The 27500-nt window shown below is 52.2% G+C and overlaps 1 protein-coding gene across 2 annotated transcripts in view; it reads right to left on the bottom strand.

Moving 5' to 3' along the window:
* Positions 1 to 5088: 5088 nt before the first annotated feature.
* The window catches only part of dusp8a (dual specificity phosphatase 8a), a 56013-nt gene continuing 33601 nt past the window's right edge, over positions 5089 to 27500 (bottom strand). The window contains exons 1-5 of one of the 2 annotated variants that reach the window (XM_061222348.1): positions 16096 to 16543; positions 9472 to 9638; positions 7834 to 7993; positions 7196 to 7319; positions 5089 to 6318 (exon numbers count right to left, since the gene is read on the bottom strand). In XM_061222348.1, the coding sequence (XP_061078332.1) occupies positions 5169 to 6318; positions 7196 to 7319; positions 7834 to 7993; positions 9472 to 9638; positions 16096 to 16198 (1704 nt within the window). In that variant the 5' untranslated portion in view covers positions 16199 to 16543 and the 3' untranslated portion in view covers positions 5089 to 5168. Of the gene's footprint in view, positions 6319 to 7195; positions 7320 to 7833; positions 7994 to 9471; positions 9639 to 16095; positions 16544 to 27500 lie in introns of those variants that run through there. The other variant, XM_061222347.1, reaches the window with a different exon arrangement.

A 27500-nucleotide genomic window follows, 5' to 3' on the forward strand; every position in this document is an offset into this window, starting at 1 on the left:
CACCAGGAACCTTTGCTAACAGTTCGAAAAGGCAAATTAAAATGGCTGCTGACGGGAAAGACGGCGAGAGGCGAAAAGTTGACAATTATTTGGCTCATAGAACACACCTTTATTCCAAGGTAATATTTGTTCTTACCTTTCAAAAACATTATCGGAAAGCAGCTAATCAGCTAGCTGGCATCCGACTGAATTCGGATAATTTTGTATTAATTTGTTCAATAGTATCGGTTTGCTGCAAACCTAGCTTGCCGCCTTCAACACACGTCATTTAGTGAACAGAAGGGTGCCATTTTGTCACATAACTCCACCTGTATGTCAATGTCAGGGTGACACTTCTACACACACACCCGTTAGTGACCGACAGGGTAACACTTTGACACACACCTCCACCTGTTTGTGAGCATTAGGGTGCCATTCTGTCACACACCTCCACCTGTACGTGAGCATCAGGGTGCCATTTTGTCACACACCACCACCTGTACGTGAGCATCAGGGTGCCATTTTGTCACACACCTCCACCTGTACGTGAGCATCAGGGTGCCATTTTGTGATTTTAGCAGGGTGTGATTTGAACGTGCGTAACTTGGAGCCATTGACTGAGGTGTATCACAGGCTGGTTTTGTGAGTGGGGGGGGGTGGCTGAAATCGGGGGGCTCACCTCAGGGTACTGTGGGAGAGTATCCTTGCTGCCAGGGGGAGGGTGTGGGTTATCCATCTGGGGGTGGAAGAGGGGTGCGTCAGGGTCTTCTTCAGGGGCTGTAGCACATATTCAGCCTGGCATCTCGACTAAATAAATATTTTAATGGAGATTCTCCACAGGAAACTCAATTTAGTCTAGGACTAGGCTTAACCCGGTGTCTGTTAAACTGGCCAATTCTGTTACCCTCGTCCAGGAGTGTTAGCAACACGGATGCGCCAGGAAGCTCACGCTTGTGTCCGGCGTCTCGCTGACTTATGACTTATTCAAGAACAGGTGTCGGCTCATTGGTGCAGTTTACACCTGTGTACACAGTTGTGAACACCCATCAGCCCATCGCGGTAGCACCACGAGACAGACGGAAAAACACGGCTCACACTTTGAGAGACACGCATGCTACTGGGGGTGACATGGCTCAGGCAGTAAGAGCGGTCGTCTGGCAGTCGGAGGGTTGCCGGTTCGATCCCCCGCCCGGGCTGTGTCAAAGTGTCCCTGAGCAAGACACCTAACCCCTCAAATGCTCCTGACAAGCTGGTCGGTGCCTTGCATGGCAGCCAATCGCCGTTGGTGTGTGAGTGTGTGTGTATGAATGGGTGAATGAGAAGCATCAATTGTACAGCGCTTTGGATGAAGGCGCTATATAAATGCCAACCATTCACCGTACAGGTCCCACTGAGGAAGGACCTAGCGGCACAGGTGATGCTTTTTACACACGGTTCACTCACCTCACCTGGTTACACCGTCTTAATTTGATCCATTTATGGTGTAGGACCACAAATATGTGATTAGGATGTTTTTAACTGCGTAAATGCTTATGTATTACACTGCCACATACTACTGTCCCGTATTTCGGATTAGATGTTAAACCGAGGCCCTGACTCACTGGTCATTGAAGACACTCTTCGCAGAGTAGGGGGTCCCTGGCTAAATTCCCAAACTGGCTCTTTCAACCTGTGCCACCTAATCATCCCGATTTAAAGGGTTAAGGTGAAAACTCGAGCCAAAAGAGTTTGATATGAACCAAAAGACATCGATATAATCCCCTCCAGGTGTGGAAATCTCACCCCATTGGTTGCCCTCCTCTAAGATGGAGATAAATTCTAATTCCACGACACGGATTCTAAAATGAGCTTACTGCACGAAGAGTAAGCTACATCTGCATGATTGCCTATCATGACGACACAGTTTGCAAGGAGAGGTGAATTCTGGGTTTTAAATAGCTGTGTGGTACTGCAGGTTAAAATGCAGCATGATAATTTCAGGTGGGCTTCCATTCATAGCAAATAAAATCATGATTTTCAATATGGATGTATAAGACATTGGCATAGATTTAGATAGAATTTTCAGTGATAAAGTTGTTCTTTACAGTAAATGTTGTCAAAGTGCCATTGAACGTACTGTACACATTATGAGAAATGCAATACTGCAACTCTGACACAACAAATAAAAATGTAAAAGCCAGATTTTATGACAAGGAAGAACACAACCGAGAGGCAGGTATCTTTTTCTGTTTGTATTTTTGTTTCATTTTCACAAAACGGGTACAAGGTGGGGGACGGGGGGAAGCCTTTCAGTGGAACCTGAGGTATTTTGCATCAAGCAGCCTAAGGTATCTGAATTTTATTTTTAAAAAGTTAACTAAATTCATCCATTTTTAGATATGCTGCTATTTACAACATTATGATAATAATAATAATAATAATAATAATAATAATGATAATGATAATCCACAATAACAACAGTTATAATAATAATAATCAGGACAGCCTGCATCTTTCATTACATAAGTTTTAAATAATAATAACAACAATATTCTTTAAAGACACAGAGAACTGGAAAGAAAGAGAGGAACATGTCACACAGGGGTACAGACAGAACAGTCCGTCCGGATCTGAACTTACAGCAGCACAAAGAGAAGGTCAAAGGTTAAAGGTCGCAAGGTGGATGACCTACCAAGAAATACATATAAATGAACCTATTTCATTGCAAGGGGCACACGACTACCATTCACGTGGAGAAAAACCTTTCTCTCATGTAATTGTCTTTGGAGTGAGTGAGAGAGAAAGAGGGAGGGAGGGAGGAAGGGAGAGAGAGAAAGAGAGAGCGAGAGAGTGCGTGTGCTAATGTTCTGTACCCATGGTGTGCAGTGGAGGGCTGGCTCACTGGAACTCCCCTGAGAACAAACCTTTATGTGAGGCATGTTACCTGTGTGTAGCTATGTTACCTGTGTGAACGTGTTACCTGTGTGTAGCTATGTTACCTGTGTGAAAGTGTTACCTGTGTGATTGTGTTACCTGTGTGTACCTGTTACCTGTACAAACCACCCTGTTACCTGTGTGTACCTGCTCCCTTTGTGTCAGAGATGAAGGAAAGGGGGTCTGTGAGGAGTATTTTAGCGGCTTTGTCTGCACTGTATTGAGGGGGCCCCCCTGGCCTGGGGCAATGCATTATGGGATTGAGGGCGTGACCCATGGATTTCAGAGAGCACCAGGTGTATCCATTTCCAGGCTTTGAAGCTGTGGCAGTCTAAACACTGGCAGGGCAACTTCTGTACTTTCCGCACACCTGCATATCTTTACTTCAGTTGGTTTTTTAAATTTTAATCATGTATTGACACAGCATTTCAGCTCCACCTGTGAGTAGCCATAAGCTAACGGCTCAGTCAAACACAACCAGGAAGGCTCCGTTCTTTACCAGCCCTCGAGCCAAGCTACTGTGTGTGAGTAACTTCAGGCACCACAGTCACATACACCCGGGAAGTGAGTTTGGGTAACCGTCCAGAAAAGTGTGTATTCGTTTTTAAAAAGTGCGTCTCTTGATTCCTTCCCTCCTTCCCAAAACGTTCACTCTTTCACACCCTCTCCCCTGGGTAAGCTCAAGGTCCTAATAAATAATTGATTCTTAAATATGATGCAGAAATGATGGATGAAACAAAACTAAAACACCCCCCTTCCCCCCCTCCCCCTTCCCCTTCCCGTAGTCTCCCAGGTTATTTGTCTCCTCCGTGCCGTGAACGCCATGCTCAGGTAAGGCGCATGCATTCAGCTTCCGCTCTCCTTCACAGGCTTCCAGAACAGTCCGCCGGCCACATGCAGGACTACACCTGCACGAGGCAGGGTTTGGGCTCTCCGCCTGCAGTACAGTACCATCGGGACGCCCCTGGCTCACAGCAGACTGTAGGACACCTGCGAGCTATGGTTTCACTTTGTGTTTTCAAAAAAAAAAATTACAAATAAAAAATAAGTAGGAGAAAGTGCATTAATCCTCAAATATAACACCCAAGAGCTCAGCCTCCCAATGTCGATGTAGAGAAAAAAAAAGCAGAGAACCACCTTGTATTGCTTTGTGTATGTCTGTTTCATAAATACCATACAGTTAAAACCAAAAGAAAAATAAATCGTCCACAAACATATATAATTTCTCATTGCCAGAATGAACAGGTAAAATAAATTAAAATTATAATGGAGAAAATATTAAAAGACCATTAAAATTGCAGTAAAATTCTTTACATATATATATTTATGTGCGTATATATAAAGCATAGTGCTGTTTGGAGACAGCTCTTTCTAGCCTTGTCGGTTGCCAGCCGTACTGAGCATGCTCATTGTGACTTGAGGGAGGGGGCACAGACATTTACAGAGCGCCATTTTAGGTGCCCCCCCCCTACCTCCATCAGAGAATGTCCTCACAAAATTAAATCTCAAGCTTGAGTGTGACTTTTTTTTTTTCTGTCTTTTTTCTGTTTAACACTGAGAAAGTGTCACAGGTGCATTGTGGGTGCACTGCTGTGATTGGCTTCCTTCAATGGGTGCGCGGGTGCGCGGGCGTAGCTGCACTCCTCCGCGGTGGCCGCTGAGAGTTTTTGGTTATGGTGCGACGGCCCGTCTCGGCGCGTATGCGGCGGATTACGGCAAAGCAGCCCCCGCGGAGAATCCTTCATTCACAGAGTACCTCTGAGCACCATCGCCGGGAGATAAAGTCCCTGGTGTTCCCGCCCCGGGTCTCGTCCGGCTCGAAGCCGCCGCGGACGGGGCACGCGAAACCCGAACAGTCGTAGCCCCCCCGCGCCCGAAAGCGGCCCGCCAAAGAGCGGGACCGCTCTGAGGGAAGCGTGTCGATTTTCCTGAAAAAAGAGGTGTTTGTACGTCTTCACTAACGCGCACACCGGGCCGGGCGGGCGGCCGCACGGCCGTGTGTTGTGCTAAGTACGCCCGCTAGGGGGCGCTGTCGCGAGAGGCCGGTCCCCCGCTCCACTCCCCAGCACAGAGAGAGAGAGACAGAGGGAGTGCGCACTCCTCAAGAGTCACCCAACGCAACACAGCGAAAAATAGATTCAGATATCATAAATTAACCCCCCCCACCCAAACCACCCCCCCTTGTCTCGTTTCCCTCTTATCCCTTTTGTCTTTCCTGCCAGGTCCTGTCCCCCCAAAATCCGTGTGATGCAGTCTCCAGAGGCGGAGAGGTGGGGTCAGGACACCTCTATGATCTCCATGCTCCCGGAGAAGCTCGACTGCTTCCCGATTTTCCCCAGTTCCTCCCGGGAGCGCGTGTCGGAGATGCCGTCCTCGAACTCCATCTGGCAGCTGCGCCGTTTGAACTGCTTGTCCCCGGCGGCCGAGCCGGCGGCGGCGGCGTTCCCGGCGTTCCCGGCGGCGTTCCCGGGCGCGTCCTCGTGCCAGCTGCCGCGGGACTCGGGCCGCTCCCGGGGTTTGTCCCGCAGCCTGACGGCCTCGCAGGCCCCCGCCAGCCCGCTGCAGCTGAACGCCACGTACGCCGAGCTGCTCCCGAAGCGCACCGCGCCCCCCGCGCCCCCGCCCGCGCCCCCCGGGGGCTCCCCGCCGAACAGCCAGGGGCTCTCCCCCGTGGGCGTGTCGGGGGTGGTGGCCGCCGCCGTGTCGCGGTGCTTGGTCCAGGCTCCGCCCGCGCCGGGGAGGCTCAGCAGCAGGGAGGATTTCAGGTTCTCGTCCGGGCCGGCGGCCTTTGGGGCTCCCGCGCCCCCGCCCCCGCCCCCGGCCCGGCCCAGGTTCAGGCTGAGGGAGTGGGCCGGGGAGCTCCCCGCGCTGCCCACGGCCTTCCCCCTGCGCCGCTGCCTGACCCGGGAGAGCTCTCCCACCGGGGACTCCGCGGCCGAGCCGGGGCTGTCCGGCGACGTGCTGGAGAACTGGCACACCCCGTTGGCACTCTCGGGGCTGCCCAGCTTGCACAGTTTGGGCACGTCCTCCGGGTCCACGGGGGTGAGCGCCAGGGTGGGCGTGGCCTGGGGGCAGTAGGCCGATTTGATGTCCAGGGAGAAGGAGCGCTTGAGCCGGTTGGTGTCCAGGATGCGCTCGGCCGACAGGTGGAGCCCGTTGAAGCCCTGCTGGAGCGAGGAGGGGGAGGCCAGCTTAGACTCGCCCCCCAGGGCCTCCGACTGCACCCCCAGACCGGGGAGCCCGTTCTTCAGACCCCCCTCCTGCCCCGGGGTCTCGGGGTCCAGGTCCAGGTCCTCCCGCTCCAGAGCGGCCCTCGTGGGGCCCGAGGACAGGGCCGAGAGCAGACGCAGGTCCTTCTCAAACTCCAGCAGCTGCCCCAGGAAGTTAAAGTTGGGCGAGATGGAGGGCCTGCGATCCTTCACAAACCTGCAGGAGAGGAGGAGCGGAGGAGGAGGAGGAGAGGAGGATGAGGAGGAGGAGAGGAGGAGGATGATGTTCTCTAGAGGTCAGCCCATTCACACACCCATCACACACACACTCACACACATAGACACACGCGCACACACACACCACACACACACCACACAGACACTACACAGACACACACCACTCACAGATACCACACAGCGCACACACACACCACACAGACACCAGACAGACACACACCACACACAGATACCACACAGCGCACACACACACCACACAGACACACACACACACACCAGACATTGTTTTGGATTCAAATACTTTTCTGTGCTCAATTGATCACTTGATTGACACTTTGAGAGTGTTTCATTGGCACCATCACACCAGACAAGCTCAGTAAAGTGTAGAAATGCATTTGAATCCAAAACAATAACATATTTGGCCCAGGTCTGTCTGCCTCTGTCTCTCTCTCTCACTCTCACTCTCACACACACACACACACACACACACACACGCGCACAATAGTCAAGTAATCACTTCTTCAGATCTCTGAGAATTTCCAGTGGAATTAAACATAAAATCATACAAAGAATATATATTTTTAATGAATACGGGTGAAAATAAGTATTTTATAAGAGCCGATAATCGACAGGAATGCCTGCAGGCTGTACAGGCACACGCACACGGCTGCAGTAAGCCTGAAAATCACTGTTTGCTCTTTTGTTCTCCGTTATTACACGACGTGTTCACACTCGACAGGTGGGTTACGTCAGCCGGACTCCTCAGAGACGCTCATTTTCTGCGCTGACGTGATCGGCCTCCTCACGTTTCCAGATGAAAGGTGCGACAGAAGGCGGGCTGGTTTGCGAGACGCTACCTGTAGGCGTCGTCCGACGACAGGCCCATTGTCTTCATGATGTAAGCGATGGCGATCGTCGCCGAGCGGGAGATTCCCGCCAGACAGTGGACGATGACGCGGCAGTTCGACACCTTGGCCTTGTCTGCGGAGAGGAGGAACAGAGGAGGAGGAGGAGAGGAGGAGGAGAGGAGGAACAGAGGAAGAGAGGAGGAGGAGAGGAGGAACAGAGAAGAAGGAGAGGAGGAGGAGAGAAGGAGAGAAGAGGAGGAACAGAGGAGAGGAGCAGAGAGAGGGGTGTCAGGCCTCGGCAGGAGATGTAGCACAAGCCCCACCGGGTCTGCCGGTCTCCATGGAGACAAGCCCCCACGAGGTCTCTGAGGTGCGGTAATACTCCCCAGGACATCCTGCATTTCAGCTAAAACTGGTTTGGGTATTTTACCATATTTCCCTAAGCCCTGCAGATTATACCAGCCGTCACTGAGTTATCGTAGGTCTAAGCTGGTGTAAGAGCTGGCCAACCAGCTAGTGCTGGCAGCCTGTCTGCGCTGGTAGCTGGCCAACACATGTTCTTGTGAGCAACATGTAGTTCATGTTTCAGTTGTGCAATAAATTATATTCATAACCACCCGTTCCAGACCACGGGCCACGGGCCTCACCGATGAAGTCGTTGGTCTTGTCCAGCCAGGGCAGCAGCTTCTCGCAGTAGTTGTCGTTGACGGGGATGCGCATGAAGTGGCTCTCGCTGATGAAGTCGGGCTTGGGGCAGGTGTTGCTGGCGTTCAGGACGTAGGTGATGCCGTTCTGTGCCATCAGGTCCTGGGTTCGAGAGAACAGGGATCGGGGGGGGGGGGGGGGGACTGTCAAAAACAAGCTTTCGAAAGACAAAAAATGTAATGTACAGTTCAGAAGAAGCAACCTATAGCCTAGTGCCTGTGGTGCACGACTGTTGGGCCCTGGAGCAAGGCCATTAATTACTGCTCCAGGGAGGATTGTCCCCTGCTTAGTCTAATCAACTGTAAGTCACTTTTGATAAAAGTGTCAACTAATTAACTGTACATACTCACACACACACGCAGGCATAAACGCATGAACACAGGCGCACACACACACACGACATACAAACAGGCGCACACGCACAAATTCTAGCCTCCTTGTCTGCAGGTGCCCCCATGTTAACATAGCATATTTTAACATTTTCCTGGCTCCTGAATCACAGACCAAATATAGCCTGCCTCAGAAAAACAGAAATGTCCTCCTCCCGACTTTATTCAAGGGGGGAGGGGAGGCACCTGGCCAATTATGGGGGAGCCCCTGAAACTGGCGTGCGGTTTGTGTCTGCGCGTGCAGCCCAGCCCGGGCGCAGGATTGGTGCGATTGGGCTCGGTGGGTGGGCGAATATAACGGGGATAATTAATAACAGATGGCAGGAAACCAGGGCGGGCGAAACAGGGTTACTGGTGCAGCCTGTCTCCGTCTGGTCACGAGCAGGTTACCTCAGCAAGCCACCATTTTACACGGCTTCAGCAACAACAAAAAAACCCCGACCTGCTAAACTAACTCCTCACTTTTTCCACCCCGCTTTTTTCCTGTTGGCACGGAAACTAATTACACCTTTGTGAAGCTGAGACATATGGAGCACTCTGCAGGAAACAGCCCACACCATTCACACACACTCACACACACACACACTCACTCACACATACAGACACACACTCACACACACACACTCGCTCACACACTCGCTCACACACTCGCTCACACACACTCGCTCACTCACTCACTCACACACACACACAGACACACACTCACACTCACTAACACACACACTCACACACACACACACATACAGACACACATACAGACACACACACACACACACTCACTCACTCACACACACGCACACAGACACAGACAGACACAAGCACACACATTTCCAGAGCCACAGAATGGTGAATACTGTGTGATCAATGCAAAATCACATCATGAAGCTTCATGAGTCCATAAGCACTTGTGACAGACGGAGATCAGAGAATGTACACAGGGCTGCAGTGCAGAACAGTGCTGTTCCAGCAGAAAGGCCTGCAGAGGTTGCAGGTTCAAAACTCCCTGGTGGGGCACAGCGCCTTCACGTCAGCACATAACCAGCTGATGCAAAGGATAATCGATGCATAATTTTCAGATAAAGCGCAGGCCGTAAAGCCACCGCTGAGCCCATGAATCATGCAATAAAAACCGTAACATGACCAATCACAGCGCGAGACCGCCGTTACCCACAATCCCCCGCGGCGCCTCACCTTGTTCAGCACGTCCTTCTGTGAGCCCAGGTACAGGTGCGGGAGGATGCGGGTGGGGCCCACGTTGGCCACCGGCAGGCACGGCTGGGAGAGGCTCATGGGAAGGATGGCGGCGGGCTTACCCTCGCACAGGCCCGGGAAACAGGAGGAGAACGCTGCAAAGCCCCCTGGGAAATCACACACGAGACAAGATAGCCGCGGTTAGCCGACACACCAGGGATGAAAGCTGACATAGGTCTGTAGCCTTGTGGCGAAAGGTACATCCCCCCTTAAACACAATAAGATCAGCACAGCTGCCGGGCACTTGAGCAAGGCCCTTAACCCTGCGTTGTTCCAGGGGAGGATTGTCTCCAGCTTAGTCTAATCAACTGTCAGTCGCTTTGAATAAACGCCTCAGCTAAATGACATGGACTGTAACGACATAACCTGACAAGCAATACTTCTGCAGGGTGTTCCTGGCCGCCAAAAAATGCAGGTACTTTTAAACAAACTACTAAAGCCTGATGGACGTGGAAGCGCCTCTTTTGCGTCAAGCTGCGGTTACGCTCCAGGGGTTGTAGTGACAGTTGTAAGTGCCCTAGGGGGGGTGCAAGGAGGAACTGGCAGTTAAAAGATAATTAACAGGTTTGGCGATTACTTCTTTGTCATTGGCGGTTAGTCATCCATTATGTGCTGATAGAGTTAGGGGCCTGTATTTTCATATTTGCAGGGGGAATTTGGGGAGCGTATGATTGGTTGACAGCAGAACAATAACGTTACACAATGCGCTGGAGTGTAACCGACCAAAAGAGAGGGGATTCCTACAGGGGATCCACCATGGGGATGTCACTGGCCACATTCTCACACACACTCACACACACACACTCTCACACACTCAGACACACACACAGACACAATCATGCACACTCTCACACTCTCTCACACTCTCTCACACTCTCTCACACTCTCTCACACACACTCACACACACTCACACACACTCACACACTTGCACTCTCTCACACACACACTCACACACTTGCACTCTCAACTCACACTCACTCTCTCACACACAGACTCTCACACACACTCACACACTCTCACACTCTCACTCACTCTCTCACACACACACACACACTCTCTCTCTCACACACACACACTCACACACTTGCACTCACACACACACACTCACAATCTCTCACACTCTCACACACTCTCATACTCTCTCACACTCTCTCACACTCTCTCTCTCTCTCTCTCTCTCTCTCTCACACACACACACACACACACACACACTCTCACTCTCTCTCTCTCACACACACACACACACTCTCTCACAAAGAGCAGACGAGGAAAAGTGAGGAGTGCCCTGCAAGCAAGAGGAAGCCCCGCCCCCTTTTCAAAGCCAGTCGGATCCGGTTTTGGCATCTGCTCCTCCAGGCTCCCTTTCCTGCATGACCTCATCTCCTCTGCCTGACGATGACATCAGCACTGGGGAATGGGGAGGGGTAGGGGGTGGGGGGGCATGCCAGACTCAAAATAAAACCACCTGCAGGCCTTTCCCTCCACCCCAGGAGCTGAGGTGGCCCTTTCACAACCCCAAAAGTTTTTATGCTACATCTTCGGCAGCTCAAGTTCCATATGTCATCCACCATCGAAGGGCTACGCTAAAACCCCAAACATTCCCTGCCCAGTTCTGATTCTCCAGGTGGCTAAACTGCAACCTGGAACTCAATGCTATGACCTAGGTGATGGAACAAAAGTACCAAGTAAACATTTGGAGAGGATCTGGTGATGTATCATTCCAAATCCACGTGTCAAACAAACAGAGGGGTAATGTACACACAGGGCATTGTGGGTACAGCGAGGCATGCCAGGGTGTGCTCTCGTGAGGTTGGGTTACAAACGGGAGAGGAGAAGCAGAGCAAAGAAAAAAGAAACACCCGTGGTACAGATCGATGTGAAAGTTAATTGCAGACTGGCTCTGGCTCTGAAAAAATGTGAATAAAAGGGTGGATAAAAATACCTTTTCTACCTTTCTTCCCGGACCCTAATCGCCCCTTGCACAGGCACAAACAAACAATGCGACTGCTCCCTTTGGCTCAGCCCCAGCCACTCAATCCACCACCTGCCCCAGCTCGGTGTGCTGCTCACTGGGGTACAGTCATCACCCGCAGCCCAGGCTTCGGCCTGGTGGCACAGAGACCCAAGGCGAACATACACAGTTTGGGGCACGCTTGGGGCCTATACACCCTGTGTCAGTAGAAATGGATCCAACTGTTGCTGGCTGGCAGTAGATGTTATTCTGCTGCACAAGGAAAGGCAGGTGTGTAAGACAGGTGTGTGTGTGTGTGTGCGGACAGAAATCAACTAATGATGTCACCATCCCGTGAGGCTAGTGTGTACTCTGTGACGATGGCAAACTGTAACTGAATCAAACAATGGGGAAACTGCCCAGGGGAGCCTGTATGAGTCAGTTTGCATAGCAAGTACACACACAGCGGGAGGACTTTAACCCAGAGCGCTGATGCTTTGACAGGGCGCTTTTCACCACCGTCTGCTCCCTGTTGGGATTAAACACAAAGGTGCTCGCTGACAGATTTGGTGGGAGTGTAGGTGGGACATGAACTGACTGGGTTGGGAAAAAATGATGGCCTGGCTGGCTCTTTCAAGAGTAGACAGAAGCACTGGCCCATTAAGTGCAGAGATATGCACTGGCCCTTTAAGAGCAGAGAGCGACGCTGGCCCTTTAAGAGCAGAGAGACGCACTGGCCCTTTAAGAGCAGAGAGACATGCTGGCCCTTTAAGAGCAGAGAGACACACTGGCCCTTTAAGAGCAGAGAGACGCACTGGCCCTTTAAGAGCAGAGAGAAAGGCTGTCTGTTTCCACGTATAAATGGCAGAGCCGACCGTGATGACATCATCTCTCAGTCTGTGGGCCTGTCAGTACTGGGACAGCGGCTCTCAGCAGCTGTGCACCATGTCTGCCCCAATCTCATCTCACACTGTGACACCCAGGGGTCAGAGTTCAACCGCCATATGCCACGGGCCTCCTCACATAGAGTGCAGGGAAAAATGCTTCCCTTTCCCCCAGCATTACATATAACATCAGAAACAGGAGCACATACGAGTAATTATGAACATTTAATCATTCATATTTTTATAAAGGTGACGCGGGTCTGCAGATCAAGCCATCGTGTGGGTACAACATTGCGGTGACGTTACCATGACGTTACCGTGACGTTACGGAAACGTTGAGGGTCTGTTCGGGGCCAAACAAAAGGACCTCAGTGCACTCAGAGAGACCGCGGTGTCACACGTCACATGACCTCTCCACTCGCCATAACCATGGAAACAAGAGAGGACAGGGGCAGTCACAGCCCTCAGATGTGGTCAGTCTGAAAAATACCCACATGAGAGAGAGAGAGAGAGAGAGAGAGAGAGAGAGAGAGGGGTGAGAGAGAGAGAGAGAGAGAGGGAGAGGGGAGAGAGAGAGAGAGGGAGAGGGAAAGGGAAAGAGAGAGAGAGAGAGAGAGAGAGGGAGAGGGAGAGAGAGAGAGAAAGGGAGAGGGAGAGAGAGAGGGGGGAGAGAGAAAGAGAGGAGAGGGAAAGAGAGAGAGGGGGAGAGGGAGAGGGACAGAGAGAGAGAGAAAGAGAGAAAGAGAGGGAGAGAGAGAGAGAGGACAAATGGAACTGAAACGTATTGGTGAGTTCTTGCACACACACACACACCCGACGCAAGCACACCATGTGCACAGAGGGAACATCCAGTCCAGTCTGAGCCTGTGCCCTAGAACACAGACTGTTCCCCCTCTCTCTCTCTCACACGCACACGCACACGCACACGCACACGCACACAAACACACACACACACACACAGGCACTAATCACAGGCTGGAGAGCACTCCTGATTGTGCGACTGCAGGGGACATTAGAGGACAAATGAAGGGGTTTGGGCCGTACCCCCTGCACTCTCTCTGCCTGTCAGACCCTCCTACAGCGCTCAGAGGGCATCGCTCACACACTGCTCAAACAGCCAGATGCAGGGAGACCAGCTCAACATCTGAACTCCAGGGCACTTCAGAAAGACCGTCAGAGAGTTACAGTCATTTAGCTGACACTTTTTGTCCAAAGTGACTTACAGTTGATTAGACTAAGCAGGGGACAAAAGCTGCACTGGCTACACTGGGGCTTGATCCAACAACCTTCCAGGTCCCAGTCAAGCACCTTAACCACTTGGCTATCGGCTAGCCTGCAGTGGGATTGGGGGCAGGGGAGGGGGGCAGAAATCCGGATTTGGGGGAACGGAGGGTACAGGGATTACAGGACTCCCCCCCCCCCCCCCCCCCCCAAATGCAGAGTGAAGCAGACCTCCGTCCCACCTGAACACTGACCTCTCACATGACCCCCCCGACCCCCACCCCAATCTCTGTGATGAATCGACGTCTGACAGCAGGTGCATCTCAGAGCCTCATTAATGTATTACATCATCCTGCCCTCCCACCCGAGCACCCCCCAGAGATAACCAATCGCACAGTGTGTTTCATGCATGTTCTTGCTGACAAAGCCACTGCCACACAGATTGGGAATTGGTGACGGCCCCCATTACGACCCCCCCCCACACAAAACCGGTCCACTGTGCTCCTCAGCTCAGACAGACAGGCCATCTGCCGTCTGGAGCAGCATCAAATGAAAAAATCCGTCTTGCTGCTGAGTTTTCCTCATGTTTCCTCCCTGTTCATGGGTTTACTGTTTCAAAGTTTCGCATTGTCATTCTCGAGTTTCGAAAATAATGTAAAAACATTTCTTTAACGTAATGTAAAGGTGACGAAACTAAAAGAAACAATAATCATCTTGCGCTTAAAAGCAAAGGCTGGCTGCTAAAGACGCCATACAAAGAGAAAGATGCGAAGGAAAAGAAAGTTTTGATGTAAATTATTATTTTTATGACTATAGTGTGCACTGATTTCTCACTGCGTTTGTAAAAACGTGGTCCTCATTGCCCCAGTGTAACGCAGAAACCACTCCTGCAGATTTCACCCCCCCTGCCCTGTCTCTGGGGAGGCAGAACCACTGATCAGGTTGAGTAACTGCCCCCTAACTGCCCCATGGAGATTCACGCTTCAGTTGTTGCTGCACCTACGAGCCCCTCCATCTGTCTCCCAACTGCCCCCATGCTTGTCCCAGCATGCACTGGGAAGCCATGACATCATCGCAGGCGTGCACAGACACATGCTAAAACAAAGAGGGGAAAGCCCCCCGCCCCAAAAAAAGGATATCATTGAGAACGGGATTCATCTTTTAATCTGCAGCTGTCACTCACACGCACCTGCCCTTACAGCTATCCATATACCAGATCTGGGTCAAACACGTAACTGCTTTTGGATTCAGATACGTTTTTATGCTCTCGCCTGTTCAGGCCAGAAGGCGGGTTCGCACTTTTTGAGAGCATTTCATCGGTTCTAATGCACCAGGACAAGCTCAGTGAAGCGTAGGAAAGGATCTGAAACGTATTTGCCCCAGGTGTGGTGGCTGGACAGCGGTCTGGAGACTCCAGGAGTGTAACCACAGGTGATGGAGCGGCTCGTGCACCACAGGGAAGAGCAAGCACGCAATCGCACAAAGAACTAAAAACGCACATTAAGTTCAAGAGAGAAATCGACGTAGAGACGTCTGAAGAATTGGGAAAGTGTCTCCTGAGCTGATCCGAGATCAGACGCGGCTGGTCTGTCAGTGTGCCTGCGATCTCTAAGCGGTCTGTAATTCTACGCCGACACTGACACAATGTCAGTGTTCCGCACGTCCGAGTGCTAAACCAGACAGTGAATGTGAATCAGATGCTAACTTTAACATACCGCAGGTCCAATGTTTGCTTTGATAGTACTGTGTGGACATCACCATTGAACTGAAAGGAATAGAATTTAATTGGACTGGACTGGACTGAACGGAATTGAATAAAACTCAGGCTTGCCCCCCTCCCCCGGCTAAGCCCCCCCCATTTCAACTCCTGGGGATTCAGCACCAACACGAGGTGAATCAGAACCTGCCCACCCCCCACTGAACCAGAATTTGATGACTGGGTCAGACAGGCTGACCCAGGGGAGAGCCTGGGGGGGGTGACCTGTGCTCCTGGGTCCTGACACCTGCCCCCCCCCCCCCCTCCCAAAAATGAAAGGAGCACATTCAAGAATCAGAATGCAACGTGGGGTCAGAGAGAGAGAGAGAGGGAGGAGAGAGGGGAGAAAGAGAGTGAGAGAAATAGAAAGAAAAATGAGAGAGAAAGAGAGAGAGAGACACTAATGCACACTCTGCAGAAGCAGACAGGAGCTTTAGAGCAGGGCTGAATCGCCAAGGATAACCACAGCCCCCCCCCCGTCTCTGACTATATCCCCAAAACCTGGAGCCCCCCGGATTCTGTGGGGCAGGGGGGGTTCTGACAACAAAAGCAGCCCCAACTGAATCCCCCAAAACCTGGAAGCCCCCTGCTCCAAGAGCAGAAAGGTGTCCGTTCAGTCCCTCATTAACAAAACATGACCCAAATCAAGCCCACCTGCACTGCCCCCCAGAAACCCACCCCTCTCTGCCCCCGTAGTACCCGCAGATCAGAGAGGACCCCCCCCTCCCCCCCCCACGCGCCGGACACCCACCTCGGAGATCACGTTTCTCCTTCATCCTCCGAACCCTGATCTTCAGCTTCATCTCCGACCACAACCTCCTCTGCGGGGGCACGATCACAAAGTCCACAGGCATCCGGGCACGCCGCAGACCCCTCGCCCCAAAAAACCCTCACACGCACGCCCCCACGAGCTCAGCCTCTGTGTGTCTGCAGCCGCCGGCCGCCCAGACTAAAACCAGGGCTCCGCCGAAAACGCACAAAAAAAAAACACGGGCACGCTTTTTCACAGAACTCCCCCCGAAAAACGAGCGAGATTCCCGAGCTTGGGAATGTGAGCGGGAAGGAAGGAGGAAAAGAGTCCAGCCGGAGGGAGCAGTGTCTCGGCTGCTGTCCTGTTCTCCTTCACCTCCTCCCACTGTTACTCCTGCTGTCAGAAGAGAGCGGAGAGAGAGAGCGAGAGACTTCTCCACCAGCGTCTCTCCGTGTGTGTCTGTCTGAGGCTGCAAGTGCAGGCTCCCTATTGTTGTACTCTCTCTCTCTCTCTCACTGGCTTGCTCACTCTCCCTCCTCCCTCCCTCCCTCCCTCCCTCCCTCCCTCCCTCTCTCTCTCTCTCCCCCCCTCCCCTCTCTCGCTCTGTTCCAGCTCTTGGCAGAGTGAATGAGCTCATTTGCCGTGAGCAGACCCCCCCCCCCCCCTCTCAGAGACCTGGCTCTGTCGTTGCTCATGTGTAAGGCATGTAACCACATTCCTGAGTCACCACGCAAATATGCGGCCACCTTCCAGGCCTTCCTGCTGGCGTGTGCACTGCGAGAGCCCTCGCTTTCTCAGGGAAAAACTTCCCATCCGGAGCGCTACAGACCTCGCTTTCTCAGGGAAAAACTTCCCATCCGGAGCGCTACAGACCTCGCTTTCTCAGGGAAAAACTTCCCATCCGGAGCGCTACAGACCTCGCTTTCTCAGGGAAAAACTTCCCATCCGGAGCACTACAGACCTCGCTTTCTCAGGGAAAAACTTCCCATCCGGAGCACTACAGACCTCGCTTTCTCCGGGAAAAACTTCCCGTCCGGAGCACTACAGACCTTGCTTTCTCAGGGAAAAATTCAGCACCAACACAAAGTGAATGAAAACCTGCCCACCCCCCACAGAACCACAATATGCTGACTGGGTCAGGCAGGCTCCTCCAGGTCAGACCAGAACAGCCCCGGGGGAGAGCTGACCTGTGCCCCTGGGTCCTGACACCTGCCTCCCCCCTCCCCCTGCCTCCCCCCTCCCAAAAATTTGGTGCAGGACAGAATGAAAGGAACACATTGTGGCTGTGGTGCTGGCACTGATGTTTGTTGTTGCTGTTTTTGTTGTGTGGACTTTTATTGTTGTGTGGACTGTTATTGTTGTTTGGACTGTTAATGTTCTGTGGTCTGTTAATGTTCTGTGGTCTGTTATTGTTGTGTAGGCTATATTTCTCCTGAACTCTGACTGTGGAAGGACAGCATCGCTCCGGCCCGGGACAGACGCAGCCTGGAGCAGGGACACAGGAGTGCCAGTACAGGGACACAGTGGTCCGTACCCCCCAGGAGGAAGCCAGCTGTGCGGGGCTGTTACATCCTGAGTGGAGGGTCCCTCCCTGGCTCATTGTCCCGGGGCACCACGGACCCCCGCCGCCCTCAGTGTCTCCGGGAGGGCGTGTGCCGGGGCCGTCAGGGGGGGTCGGGGTTTGGGTGTGGAGCGACCCCCCGGGCCGGGACAATAGGAGGCAGCCTCCCGAATCAAACACACCACCCCACGAGCCCAACGCCCAACACACCACCCCACGAGCCCAACGCCCAACACACCCTCCACGTTCACAGAACACATCAGCACTGAACACGCACACACATCACTGCAGCTGCGTACAGAGCCTGTGTTTGTAGCTCGCACAAACACACACACACACACACGCACACGCACACACACACGCACACACACACACACACACACACACACACACGCACACACACACGCACACACACACGCACACACACACGCACACACACACACACACACACACACAAACCACTGCAGCTGTATCCAGAGTCTGTGTTTGTAGCACTGAACACACACACACACACACACACACACACACACACACACACACCAGAACAGCTGCATACAGAGTCTGTTTGTAGCACACACACACACACACACACCACTGCAGCTGTATCCAGAGTCTGTGTTTGCATTTGTCGGCAGACTTTGCATTTAGTTTTTATATCTAGATAAAGACATAAAAAAAGATCTATATATTTTTATATCTACATATTAGATGTGAATTATGCATTTCTAAAATGTCTGCTGCTAGTAGTTAGACAAATTCTCCAACTGGGGATCAATACAGTACATTATATTTTATATTCTCTTCTGTATATGTAGATTCTGAAAAGGATACATTCCATTACATTAGTTATTTAGCTGATGCTTTTATCCAAAGTGACTTACAGTTGATTAGACTAAGCAGGTGCCAACCCCCCCCTGGAGCAATGCAGGGTTAAGGGCCTTGCTCAAGGGCCCAACAGCTGTGCAGATCTTACTGTGGCTACACCGGGGCTGGAACCACCAACCTTCTGGGTCCCAGTCGAGCACTTTGGCCGCTAGGCGACAGGCTGTGCCCCATTAACAGTTCAATTTAAAGTTCCTATTAAAATTTTACCAGCTATTAACGAGGTAAGAACTATGTCTGCGGTGCTTGTAGCCAGACTGCGGTGGAAAAGCACAGGGAGGTACTGGAGACAGAGCTGCAGGAATACGGCGCGTTCTGAATCCCAGCGTTCCCGGCATTCCGGGGGGAAACACGCGCAGGAGTAGGTCCCATTCTTCAGCGCGGTAAACACTCGGGATCAGCGGACCTCCGTGAAGAGCCGTACTGTCTGCGGGGGCGTGAGGCGCGCGCCGGAAACGCACCGCTGACCCGTCTGAGCGCCCGGCCGATTGATTTTGCAGTGAGCTAATTCACTCCCCCGCCGTCAGGCCCAGACACGGAGGCGCCGGCGCCAGTCACCCCGGCCTTACGCGCCCGCTTACCGCCATTCAGGAGGGAGCCTCGGACGCTGAGTGCTGGAGTGATGTCACCGCGCGCACGTGTCGGAGTGCAGTAATACAATCTACATCCAGAACGTCAACACCACCACCCCCCCCCCGGCTCTCTCCGCCATCTTGGGCTGATGACGGCACCACCACCGCCTCGCAGGACGGGACCGAGCTGGAGAAGCAGGTTAACAGACTGTCAAAAGATGAGTGAGGTGGGAACAAGCACTGAGAAGAAGAAGAAGAAGAAGAAGAAGAAGAAGTGAAACAGGGAGAAGGAAGAGTTGGAACAGCGCCTCCTAATGTCCGTTCAGCAGTACTGCGGGCCTCGCAGGAATTGAGAATAATAATCTGAAGTCCAGTGACCTCTCAAAGTTGCTCCGTGGGCCTCCAGCGGAACTGGAGATGCCTGTCCCAAGCGGGGAGGGGGGGGGGGTCCGGAATAGGGGTCTGGATGAGCCCCGCCTCGCACAGTTTAAGGTCAGGGGGGTTAAATAGGCAGCCCCCTCCCCCCCCAGCTTCTATTCGCGCTCAGCCTCTTGTGTACAAACACAACAACAATAACCGCGGACAGCTGCTCCGCCCCGCCGCACAGCTGAGAGAGGGCTGAGGATAGCTCTGTGACTGGAACTGTAAAACCCGAGCCCGCGGTGGGGGGGGGGGGGGGGGGTTAGGGCACGACGGTAGAGGAATGGGGGGGTTAGGGCACGACGCCTCACGGCGTTAAAAGCGCGATTAAAGCGAGCGATAAACAGAAACGCGCAGGTGTGAGAGCCAGAGGCATTCCCGCCAAACGCACATTTCACACATCTCCTTTCTCTCTTCTCTTTAACGTGCGCGCATGTACACAACGGCCCCCGGAACGAGGAGGGTCAGAGGTCAAACAAAGTCCAGCAACGGGGAGCGAGAGCCGTAAAAGTGACAAATAAAAGGAGGAGGGGGCGGCACTCTGGCACCGCAGGCAGGACGGGGGCCTGATATACGGGCGGCCCGCTCCATTGGCGGGGGGGGGGAGGAGGGAAGCACCTCTCTGCTGGATGCGGTGATAAATTTCAGGGGTCAGGGGTCAGAGGTCAAGGAGGGGAATGGTGGAGCGAGGCGCACACAGGACCTGTGATTATAGCCCGGTCCTGACCTGAGTGGGCCACTGGCCTGCAGAATGACTGGAACCCAAAACACACGGCAGACCTCGAGAGGAGAGAGATGTTCACCCTTACTCAGGACAGGAGACAGGCGGGGGGGGGTTCACACTGTCGTAACCGTGGTAACAGCCTCCCACCTGGCCAGGTCGTCCTTGTAAATAAGAATGTGTTCTTAAAGGGTTAAATTCATATTATAATAATAGTAACAATAATAATAATAACAACGCTGAGATAAAAGATAAAACCCAAATTCTGCAGAGCCCCAAAATACCACCTCCATTTTCTCAACATCACGGTGGTCCTGACATGATCCCTCCCCTTGCATTGCACTGCGCAAATTAAAACTCGACAGATTCTGGAAGCAGGAGCTCTTTTCTGCGTTTAGTTTTAGCGGAGATCTGCAGAGGGGAGTGCGGTTGGAGCGGAGGTCTGCAGGGGAGTGTGAGGGTTTCAGGCGAGGCGGCGTTCCTGGCGGGGTTCGCTGCTTTCCCGGTTTTCTTTGTTCTCCTCCGTCTGGAAGTAGCGGCACACACACACCTTCTCTTGAAGCTCGACAGACACTTTCAGTCTCCAAACTGTGCCACCTGCTGGTCTGTCTCACACCCCCACCACACACACACACACACACGCACATGCACACACACACACACACACACACACACACACAGCCCAAACACACACATGCATACACACACACAGACACACAGCACAAACACACACATGCACACACACGCACACACGCACACACACACACACAGCCCAAACACACACATGCATACACACACACAGACACACAGCACAAACACACGCATGCACACACACGCGCACATGCATACACGCGCACACACACACACACAGCCCAAACACACACATGCATACACACACACACACAGCACAAACACACGCACACACATACAGCACAAACACACACACACACACACACACACACAAACACACACACACTGCAGTACGTTCTGTCTGTGCCGTGCATGCAGAATGGAGCTCTTTCTGAACGGGAGGAGCACTATTAGACAGAGAAGTGAGACAGACTGGGCACGCTTACTGTACACGATGTACAAGCGTTTCAAACGTGCATCAGACTCCAGTCCGGCAGACTGGCACCCTCACTTCCCCACCACCATGTTTATGATCTATAAAACACAAGCAGCTTGTACACTCAGTGACCACTTTATTAGGTAGACCTGTACACCAGCTCCTTAATGCAAATATTTCATCAGCCAATCATGTGGCAGCAACTAAATGCATAAAAGCATGCAGACATGGTCAAGAGGTTCAGCTGTTTTTAAGATGTTTTTAAGACCAAATGTCAGAATGGGGGAAGAAATGTGATCTAAGTCACTTTGACCGTAGAATGATTGTTGGTGGCAGATAGGGTGGTTTGAGTACCTCAGAAACTGCTGATCTCCTAGGATTTTCATGCACAACAGTCTCTAGAGTTTACTCAGAATGGTGCAAAAAACAAAAAACATCCAATGAGCAGCAGTTACGAAGTTCAGACAGAAACGCCTTGTTAATGAGAGAGGTCAGAGGAGAAGGGCCAGACTGGTTGAAGCTGATGGGAAGGTGACAGTAATGCAAATAAGCACACATTACAACAGTGGTGTGCAGAAGAGCATCTCTGAACACACAATGCATCAAACCTCTTCGTATAAACACTACAGCAGCAGAAGACTTAAGTCTAAAAAATACCCAATAAAGTGCTCACTGAGTGTAAATAATCATCAATGGATGATTTGATCCCCCTTTAGTGTGTTCTCTAACAGGGAGGGTAGAGGGAGGGTCAGGGAGGCAGATAGACACAGCAGGAGGTTGCAGGCTCCATTCCTGGGGAGGACATTGCCTCTGGACCCGCGAGCACACAACATCCATCCATCCATCCATTATCCGAACCCGCTTATCCTGAACAGGGTCGCAGGGGGGCTGGAGCCTATCCCAGCATACATTGGGCGAAAGGCAGGAATACACCCTGGACAGGTCGCCAGTCCATCGCAGGGCAACACACAACATATTCAATTCAATTTGTATTTGTACCGTGCTTTTCACAGCAGACTGTCCCAAAGGCGCTTTACATAGAAACAGAAGGGATTAAGAAACATCAGCCATAAGCCCCCAAAGAGCATACGAGGTAAACGACTCCCTAAAGGGAGAAAAACCCTCAAATAGTGGTGAGCAAAAACTCCCCGACGGGAAGAAACCTCGAGACGAACACGGCTATAGGGGGATGCCCATCCTCTGCTGGCCTATAGGTTGAGGTATCATTAAATATTAGTAAATTACAGTACTGTAGAGGGTTTAAACATACACAACTTCATACAGTAACTACAACCCCAGGTAGGACCCTCTGGCTGAACCAATAAAATAATCAATAATAAAGCTAAAAACATAGCAGATGTAAAACAGCGGGTAGGCGCGGTTTAAGGCAGTCAGCGGGCATCGGACCAGAGCCCCTAAAAGGAAGGTCACCTGACACCCCAAGATCTGCTGACAACATATCTGGAGAAGGGAGCAAAGTGCTGATCCCAAAATCAGGATGGGGGGCAGGTGTGGAGGGGAAATGAGGAGGATTGAGAGAAGGGGGGGGGGGGTTCTCTGTTGATAACTCTTGTTGTCAAGGTATCAGTAACATGCAATTAATATGTAATAACACGAGTGATGTAATGCATGTATTGCAGGGTCTTCAGCTGCCATGCCTGGGGGGTGATGTAGTGGCACTGATTAAGGCCACCATTTTATACCAGCAGAGAGAGAGAGAGAGAGAGGGGGGGGGGAGAGAGAGAGAGAGAGAGAGAGAGAGGGGGGGGAGAGGGGGAGAGAGAGAGAGAGAGAGAGAGAGAGGGAGGGAGAGGGGGGGGGAGAGAGAGAGAGAGAGAGAGAGAGGGGGGGGAGAGGGAGAGAGAGAGAGAGAGGGAGAAAGAGAGGGGGAGAGAGGGAGGGAGGGGGAGGAGGGAGAGGGAGAGAGAGAGAGAGAGGGAGAGAGAGAGAGGGGGAGAGAGGGAGGGAGGGGGAGGAGGGAGAGAGAGAGAGGGTGAGATGAAGAATGAGACATCTTTAAGCTCTCCTCTTGGGAGATGAGAGCAGGATTAGCAGAGACAGTCCTCAGGGCTTAAGCTAAGATACTCAAGGCATAGTCCAGAGGCCACGGCTTTCCCCCCCGTGCCTGGCCTGCAAGACGAGCCCATCGAAACGCACGGCACGTAGCACGTAGCACGCTAATGGCAGCTGCTGGGATATACACACGCTGTATCCGTGTTACTGTGCTGCCTCTATCCTGTGTTAACACACACGCCATATCCATGTTACTGTGCTGTCTCTATCCTGTGTTAACACACACGCTGTATCCATGTTACTGTGCTGTCTCTATCCTGTGTTCACACACACGCCATAACCGTGTTACTGTGCTGTCTCTATCCTGTGTTCACACACACGCCATAACCGTGTTACTGTGCTGTCTCTATCCTGTGTTAACACACACACTGTATCCGTGTTACTGTGTTGTCTCTATCCTGTGTTCACACACATGCCATAACCGTGTTACTGTGCTGTCTCTATCCTGTGTTCACACACATGCCATAACCGTGTTACTGTGCTGTCTCTATCCTGTGTTAACACACACGCTGTATCCGTGTTACTGTGCTGTCTCTATCCTGTGTTAACACACAAGCTGTATCCATGTTACTGTGCTGTCTCTATCCTGTGTTAACACACACGCCATAACCGTGTTACTGTGCTGCCTCTATCCAGTGTTCACACACGCCATATCCGTGTTACTGTGCTGTCTCTATCCTGTGTTCACACACATGCCATAACCGTGTTACTGTGCTGTCTCTATCCTGTGTTCACACACATGCCATAACCGTGTTACTGTGCTGTCTCTATCCTGTGTTAACACACACGCTGTATCCGTGTTACTGTGCTGTCTCTATCCTGTGTTAACACACACGCCATAACCGTGTTACTGTGCTGCCTCTATCCTGTGTTTCACACACACGCCATAACCGTGTTACTGTGCTGTCTCTATCCTGTGTCCTGTGTGCTTGTTTAGAAGGCCTGTTGTCTTTGGTGACCCCTCCGTTAAGCACAGACTGGCCCGGGACAAACACACACAGACCGCACACAGAAACAGCTGTCTGGTTGCCATTGGCAGGCAGGTGCAGGTCCCACAGAGGGTCGTGATACAGGTGGACTCCCACACGTCAGTCAGGTGGGGGGTCCCACTTTTCTAAACGAACACAGACAATAATCCCGGACGAAGGCACTCAGGGGGATAATATGTGATCAGCCATCTTGTGGGCGGCAGCGTACAGCGCACTTCCCTTACAACTCCACGCAAACGCACATTTCTCCAGCTAATGCACTTATTTTGGGAAATGTTAAAAGGGCAACGGCTGAAGACTAAAGATGACAGATTTGAGAAAGTCTCCTTCTCAAATCTGTCATCTTGGTCCTCCGTTAGCCAGGGCGCTAATAAGCGGATAGAAACAGGATGGCAGGAGAGGGGTGACAGATTAATTACGCTTTCCGTCCCTAAACTTCCTGCATTGGCAATTAGCCGCTCATATGGAGTTATTACAGACCCCCCCCCAGACTGGGTGAAAAAAGAGAAATCTTGGCACCAACCGGCCTAATCCGGCTAACGCCCAACAAAGCAGGCTACTGCCCCCATGACACAGTGCCACCTATCGGTCATTTTATGCGCTGCAAAGCCGAGGCATTCTCTGTCTGCCTACCAGGCACTGGCCTTCAAATTAATGGCACATTATGTTCCAGATGAGCCGAGTGGTCTGTTCTCCTCATTATGCACTCTTACGTTCTAGATACAGTAAATGGGCCGTTCTCCTCGTTCTCTGATTTTTTTTTGTGCCATGTGCAACAGAACTGAAAATAAATTCGAAAATAAAAAAACAGACAAAGGAACAGCTACCATGGAAACGGTATGTGAAAGCAGAAGCAGTTGTGTGTCGTTAACGGAGGGAAATCCCGGGCAGTTAAACTGGCGCTGGAACCGAACGCGTGAGCCATGCCGTCTCAGATGTTAAACGATGCCTTTGGGAGGGAGGGGGGAGCTGAATTGCATTTCGCCGCCCCCCCCCCCCCCCCCCGCCCTCAGATTTGTCATCCGAGCGGGTGAAATATAGAGGTGTCTCCTTGCGCTCGGTAACAGGAGAGCCATCAACACACCAGATGCGGCCAGATCGCCTAGGAAACAAACCGGCCTATCAGACTACATAACCGCTCACATTTTTTTTAGCACTTTCTTTTTTTGGGAGGTGGTGAGGCGAGGGGGGCGGGGGGGGAAGGACAGGAGCACTCATTTGGAAGGAAGGCGATTGGCTGGCTGTGTGCTTAGAGACCGTCTCTGACTCCCTACAGCAGGGATCACAAACCCCAGCCCTCAACACGCCACAGGTTTCTGTGGTTATCTTTCAGCAGCCAATCAGGGCTTTGTGTGCGTGACCTCTGAAGCCAATCAGAGACCTCAGTTAGGCTCTGAAACACACTAATGCCCAGCAGGGTCTGGAGTCTGAGATGTCCGCTCTGGGGTGTGGGCGGGGGTGGATCCTAGGTGAGTCAGTGCCCTGAGCGCGCTCAGTTGTAGCGACGGGGCTGGGAGAAGCGGCCCTGGCGACAGCGTCAGCTAAAGGAGGAAGATGATGTTGTCGACAGCTGCAGAGGAATGCCGCCGCGCCCAGGGACCGCGCTAGCAACGCTAACACAACATGCCGTAAACATCGTGCTAACATCGCCGGCCCACGTCCGCGGGGAAGGCCAGGACAGACGGACGGCTGCTACCCCAATTTCACCCACACGTGTGTCAACCAATCAGAGAGCAGAAACAACACAGATCGGCAGACAATGACAATGCCAACAGCGCAGTTCACACCAATCATGTTTAATCTACAGGGGAGTACGCATGGAACTGACGGTTACAGTCAAGATGCAGTTTAGGCTGAATAGGAATGTGTGTGTGTGTGTGTGTGTGTGTGTGTGTCTGTTTGTGTTTAAATAAAATTAGGTGTGTGAACACCCACTCGCATACACACACGTACACCCACACACACATAAATCAAGATAGAGAACTCGGGGAACGTGTTTGGTTGGCCGTTCAAGAAGTCTTAACTTAGCCCAGCTGGTGTGGTTGACCGAGCGGAACATTCCGGGGGAAAACTTCACCCTCCTCACCCGCTTCCTCACCTCCACACCGTCATACAGTCACACCTGTGAAGTGATCGCGTCGAATTAAGCACTGAGAGTGTTTCTACAGAACTGCGCAAGAACGAGGAGAACACCTCCGTTCCTCCGCACTGCCACTCCCACACGCAGCCAAACTGGAAGTCCCTTCCATTCAAAGTACGGGGGGAAGAGGGGAAAAACCTGGACATGGGCAGAAAGGTCAGGGATCCGGGAAATGATCCGATGCGATTGCTCACAATGAGATCAGACTTTCCCGCATCTGTAACATGTAATGACACGTCAGGAAAAACAAAAAAACACGTCACTCCGTTACACGTCCCATTACCTCAGCCAGCGGGGACAGGAACGCGTGACTGTGATTGAATGCTGACCCTGATTCTCGTTCTGTTCGTTTTTGTTTAGTCGGCCAGGGTGTGTGGTAGGCCTGTGGAACGGGGAGCACCTGGCTCCGGCCGACATTAGGGCGCCCCAGGGCCTTCTGGGGGCTCTCCCTCTTCTGTCCGGTTCTGCTCCTGCCCCAGGCTGGGTGGCAGGAGGTGCGGTGGTATTTTCACCTTTATCTCCCGGTGTGGTCCATTCTGCTGACTATTCACACCACATTTTCACCCGCACAGCCATACTTTTTTCTTTTTACCTTGCTGTGTTGTTTCCCGTTTGTCACGACGGTCGTACAGTAACAACAGGTCGCCGTAGCCCCGCCCACTACAGAGTAGTGTCATAAAACTCAAACGTGGGCGGATCAGTGCCTCGCAGATTTTAACCAATCATTTCTGTTTATTTTTCTTAGCGGCGGAGAACCGAACATTTTTCGATTGGTTCAAAGAGCTCAGTGATTCACCGTATCCATTTTGGGGGGGGTTCGTGGAGCCGCCCTCTCTCATTGGTGGGGTGCTGCGGCCTCGCCCTGACCAGTGCCATGGAAACGGTAAACACCCTTTCTGAGTAACGACTTCACCCCTGCAATCACGCTCCGCGGTACTGACCCGGGACTCTGTAGAGCAGCGCTGCTCAGCTCCACGTCCT

Source organism: Conger conger, chromosome 15 (assembly GCF_963514075.1).
Source record: "Conger conger chromosome 15, fConCon1.1, whole genome shotgun sequence".
In the NCBI taxonomy this organism is placed as follows: Eukaryota; Metazoa; Chordata; class Actinopteri; order Anguilliformes; family Congridae; genus Conger; species Conger conger.